At 32.1% G+C, this 6083-nt stretch overlaps 1 protein-coding gene across 1 annotated transcript; it reads left to right on the top strand.

Moving 5' to 3' along the window:
- Positions 1–1595: 1595 nt before the first annotated feature.
- On the top strand, positions 1596–5119 carry LOC146940037 (WAT1-related protein At4g08290-like). Its single transcript, XM_085753617.1, has 7 exons — positions 1596–1878; positions 2091–2153; positions 2331–2447; positions 3697–3931; positions 4096–4254; positions 4346–4497; positions 4619–5119. The coding sequence occupies exons 1-7, from the start codon at positions 1667–1669 to the stop codon at positions 4878–4880; spliced, it is 1200 nt and encodes a 399-aa protein (XP_085609743.1). The 5' UTR covers positions 1596–1666; the 3' UTR covers positions 4881–5119.
- The last annotated feature ends 964 nt before the right edge of the window (positions 5120–6083 follow it).

The raw sequence follows: 6083 nt of genomic DNA, 5'->3' as shown, positions 1-6083 counted from the left end.
GATCCATGTTAGGGCAATGTGGAGCTATAGCTCCACATGCTTTTTCCTCTTTTTTTTTATTTTTTTATTTTTTTTATAATAGATAAAACGCAGCAGCAGAATACTGAACTTTTACGGTGTTTCATGCTTGAGTTTCGCAAAGTCATTTGCAGCTTTTGATGTGAACAAGTTATTGAAGATGACTGAGTTTTACCCAAATGATTTTATAGATGTGTCGAAAGTGGCGTTACGGACTCAACTTAAGAATTATGTTATAGATGTTCGATCTGACCGAAAATTTGCTAAGTTGAAAGGGCTTTCAGATCTTTGTGCAAAACTTGTGGAAACAAATAAGTACAACATATTTGCTATGGTTTATAAACTTTTGAAGTTGGCTTTGCTCTTGCCGGTAGCAACTGCAAGTGTTGAACGTGTTTTTTCATATATGAAAGTTGTTAAGAGTAACCTATGTAACAAAATGGATGATCAGTGGCTAAATAATTGTCTTGTAACTTATATATAGAAAGAGATGTTCTTTTAACAATTAGCAATGATGTCATTTTAGTTCATTTTCAACAAATGGATAGAAGACGTTGTCATTTTAGCTCATTTTCACCAAATGGATATAAGACGATTTTCATTGTAATGTATTGTATCAAACAATATTATTACTTATTGACAGCCGGAGCGATGGAAGCGCGGTTGAAGACATCCGCAACTCTTTGAAACAGGTTGTGTACATGCAAACATTCTGACGATTATAAGAGTGTGAGGAGGTTTTTAGGATTCGGAGAATATGTACCTTAACTTGAGTTATATGTTAGTTCTAATATGACGGACTTTATAAAGTGTGGAATTCCTTAAGTTTATTATGTTGTCCTAGGTGTGATCTCGTGGATCAACGTTTGATTGTCATCGGATAACACTAATGGAATCACCAGGTTCGTTTGGGTGCGCCAGTCTCTAGGGCATCCTTGTAACAAACTCTTAATTTCCCCTCCAATATAATGAAAATGCATGAAATAATTTTTTTATTACAAGAGTATTCAAATAATCTAATTGTAATTTCCTTTCTTTTTAAAATTTTAATTAAATTTTCTTACCTTTTCTTTTACATTCTATTATGCATGCATATAAAGCCTAAAAATGAAAAGTCTCTATGTTTATTTCAAAAAGGAAGTGTATAACTAGAGAAAATGATTCTTTGATGTGATCTCGATCTCCGTAACACCTGTTGCCACTTTTCTTAAAATACCAATTCGTGGTAGAAAGTGGAATCTGACTCTCAATTATAGTAAAACACACAAACCTCAGTTACAAAATGGCCATGTTATTCTCTTATTGTTATAGTATTTATTTATTTCTTTTCTTTTTCCAAAGTTCAGTCTAAACTAATTTGCTTATGTTAACAAACAATTGACACTGTGTATGGTGAGTGAGTGCTTCGTAATAAACTTATACAAACACGCAATATTGACACATAGTTTTAGTCACAAACACAACAAGGATTGCATGCTCACCTAAACTCAACTTTCATAGGTATAATTGTGCAATTCAATTACTTTAGCTTTTGCTTTTTGGTCTATATATAAGGAACACCATCCATATAACAAATCACACCAAGCATTTTTCTTCACTCTAATTCTCTTTTTGATCTTCATAAGTCACTTGTTAGCCGCACAACACTATGAGTGCCAAAAATCAGATTTCTAGATTATTTCTTCTATTTATTAATGCTAAACCATATCTCTTAATGATTGGCCTTCAATTTGGTATGGCTGGGAATTACATCTTTGGTAAAGATATTCTTAACCATGGGATGAGTCGGTTCGTGTTCATCGTTTATCGCAATGCCATGGCCGTGATCGCTCTTGCGCCCTTTGCATTCTTTCTCGAAAGGTATCTTAATGTGTTAGTCACGACTACTCTTTTACTATCAGAACAAAATTAAATTAGCGATGAAAATTTAGAGCGAGGAAAAAAGTGAATTTTTCTCTCTCTAACTCTGTCACTAAATTTAGTAACGAGAAGAAATCTATAATTATATCAATAAGACGTGTGATTCAATTTCGGTATTACATTTCTAAAAAAAGTTATTTAATGATTTTCAGGAAGAGTAGGCCAAAGATGACACTCCCTATCTTCCTACAAATAATGGTGCTGGGATTTCTAGAGTAATGATCTAAGACCGCAAATACTTATGTAGATAATGATCTAGCTAAAAGAATACAAATATATTTAATTACTAATTACTTGAAGTTTATGCCTATTTTGGCAAAATTGTGTTATTCTACAGGATATGAGTTAATTATCATCTTAACCTTGTTAATTACATGGTTAATTATGACCAGGCCAGTTTTTAACCAAAGCTTCACTTACTTGGGGATGAAGTATACTTCAGCTTCATTCACATCTGCTATTATGAATGCCGTGCCTTCTATCACCTTTGTTCTTGCAGTCATCTTCCGGTAACTAACTTACTAACTAGAATTAATCAATTTTATTTCATCCATATATAATAATTAGTTTAATTAAAGTGATACTAATAATCATTTTACCGTATTTGAGTCTCTCTAAATTTAGATGAACACAAGCAGGGGCGGATCTGGACTCACAATATCAGTGAGGCAAAAAAATTCCATCAGATAATTAAATAATACTAAATTTAATAAAGACGTTAAAAGAGATCAATCAAATGCTCTAGCAGAATACTCGCGTTTTTTTTGTTTAAGCAAGTCGCAATTGCGTAGAAATTAAAAAATAAAAAGATCTATGTATTGATATATGAATAAAAATATAGACAGATGAACAAATTGCATAAAACATTATTTATGTATTAAATACGAGTAAAAATATAGACATGTGTATAAATTAAAAATAAAATCGATCCCCGTATTAATATATAAGTTAAAGTATAGACACATGTAAGAATTAAAAAAAAAAAAAGGTTCCTTTACTAATATATGAGTAAAAATACAGACATGTGTATATATTAACAAAAAAAAAAAAGTTCATGTATTAATATATGAATAAAAATATAGACACATGTATAAATATAAAAGATGTTTGTATTAATATATGAATAAAATTACAAAGTAAACTAATAAAAAAAGTAAAAAAATAATAATTTTGGTGTGGCACTTGCCACACCATACCCAGTTCAAATCCGTCCCTGAACACAAGCTCAAACAGTACTTGCGTAGTTATTTTTATATTTAAACAAAATTTAACACATGCTCAAGTTTGATAAGTAATGACACTTTTTTCTATAAATTTTGTGGCGGCTTGCATCGTACCTTAATGATTTACGAAATAAGCTACATAATTTACGGAAAAAATGTCATTATTTATGTAAAATATTTCAATAGAATATGAAATCTATGTAAACTAGGCCCTGGTTGGTTAAACATAACATATGAGTTAATGCCGGATGACTTATAACCGGTTGAATTTGTAATGTTTGGTAAAATTAGTGGTTGAAATAGCTTATAAATATGAAATGATACTAAAAAATGTGCATTTTTATAATTAAGATCGAAGTGGTAAAATAGAGATAAAAAGTGATAAGCTTTAAGCTACTTGACATAACTTATCAAAACCGTTATAAGCTCATTAAAATAAACTATAATCTCATGTAAAAATGACAATTACTATACAGATTTTTTTTAATGATACGAACTTATAAGCTATAAGTCATAAATTCAATTTTTTGTTTAGGTTGGAGCGTCTTAAATGCAAGGAAATTCGAAGTCAAGCCAAAGTGATTGGAACATTAGTAACCTTTGGTGGTGCATTGCTAATGGCAATTTACAAAGGACCTGGATTCAACATTTTCCATTCTGGAACTCAAAATCAAAATGCAACTAACGAATCCTCTCATAACCACCAAACTGCTGGTGCTCTTTATATACTAATGGGTTGTGTGGCTTTATCTTCTTTCTACATTTTACAGGTAAACAAATGACCCAGTAGTTCGACCAATGATACTTGATCGAGCAGGCCAAGGATCCAATTCTTAAAACACTTAACTAATTAATAAATTAACGTATATGATCGCGAGGTTTGGTTCTTATGTGGATTATTATTTCTAAATTGTTTGTGGGAACTTTCATGCAGTCGATAACGGTAAAAGGATACCCAGCTGAGCTATCATTGGCAACCTTGATATGTCTCGCAGGAGGAGCACAAGCAACTGCGGTGGCACTTGTGGCCGAACGTCATTCACAAGCTTGGGCCATTGGCTGGGATTATAGGCTCTATGCTCCTCTTTATACGGTTTGTTAATCAGTTAATCAGTTTGTCATTCACAAGCATAGTTAGAAAAAAATTCAAATAATTTTCTTAATCAGTTTCTTAATTTATATAGGGAATAGTTAGTTCAGGAATTGCATACTATGTTCAAGGGCTGGTGATGCAAATGAGAGGCCCAGTTTTTGCAACAGCTTTTAATCCTCTTTGCATGATCATCGTTGCTTGTTTGGGCTCCTTTTTATTAGGAGAAAATCTCTACCTTGGAAGGTAAACTTCTATTCTTAATTTCTCAATTTATGTTTAACAGTAAAACCTATTAATAATCAGGTCCCTGCACAAGACGAACATGGACACATTTTATATAATTTATGTTTTCAATTCATTGCAGTATCATAGGAGCTGTTGTCATTGCACTAGGCCTTTATACAGTTGTGTGGGGAAAAGCCAAAGACTATTCAGAATCTGACACCAAATTACCATCATCAACCATTGAAGAGGAGACAAAATCAATGCCAATTACTGCAATAGATGATCCCAAAATTGATATTATTGCTGTAAATTTGGAAAACCAACCACCACCAAAGGATGAAATAGTGGAGCCCAACAAATTGGAGAAAGAAGCAGAGTTGTATGTAGCAATAACGGTTTAACTAGGCAGTGACTTCTTGTTGGTCCATAATCATTGGAGAAAATGTCACAATTGCATGTGGGAAGTACAATGAATGTAGAGCATTTGCCTCTAATCAAATCAGAATCTGCCTAGAGATTTTGAGCTTGCGGAAATTTGTCATACATTGTAATTACTACGTACTTGTATTGAGCATATATGCAAGTAGGGGCATGTTGAGTTTGTAACCTATGTAAATAATGCAATGAGGATTTGTATGCATGTTTATGCTCTTTGATATGTATGTGATAACCACAAAAAATGAATTTTGTAACATGAACTCTATGTTTGGTACGAAGGGAAAATATTGGAGAGTGAACTATTAAATTGTTATTTTTGCACTTAAGTAGGAATTATATCATCTTTATAATAAAGCAAACAATTGGAGGTTACAAGAACTATACTATTAGACAACTAACAAATTGGTTCGATTAAAGGATTCAAGGTATCATAGGACTTAGAATCTATGGGTGATACAATTGTGTGTGCACATGAAAATTAGGCAAAACTTATTTAACATGGGCAATCTTCTTAGGAACGGTTAAATAAATGTTCTCCAAAAATAGAAGGGGCAACAATTTTTTTATAGGTATGGTCTATTTACTCCACAACGGGTGGGAGGGTACATGAAAATATGTTTTTATTTTATTTAAGAAGCTAAATTGTTCATGAAAATATGTTTGTATACCTAAAATAGAATATGTGTTTGTATATATAGTCAACAATTTTACTTGTTGGCATTACTTGTTGCCAAACATAGAATAGAAACGGTGAGTAATAAGTGCTTCCATAGTTTTGAATTGCACTATTAATTAATAGGGAAAATTACACACACCTCCCTTGAGGTATGTACAAATGTCACTGACACCCCCTTGATTTCTCAAAAAGCATTGACCTCCCTTATAAGTTAACACTGTTATAATTTTGACAGAACTTTTCTTTCCTCTATCAACTGCAATTTTTTAATACACTGTTATAACAAACAAATACATTGCACTCATGTTCATCCACTCACTTCCAGAATTAAAACACTCTACCACCGAACTAGTTAGTCTCAGCAATTGTTTTCATGGCCATTTCCACTTAATAAAGTTAGTTCCTTTAAACTATAGTGAAGATATCCAAATGACAAATTCAAAATTTCCCAAACAAGTTCCTTATTCTCCAATAAATTTTTCAATTCTTG

Source organism: Medicago sativa, chromosome 3 (genome assembly GCF_051527215.1).
Source record: "Medicago sativa cultivar Bolivia chromosome 3, Bolivia_mono, whole genome shotgun sequence".
Lineage (NCBI taxonomy): Eukaryota > Viridiplantae > Streptophyta > Magnoliopsida > Fabales > Fabaceae > Medicago > Medicago sativa.
The sequence above is the reverse complement of the archived record's forward strand: the minus strand, read 5'-3'. Positions and strand labels throughout refer to the sequence as shown.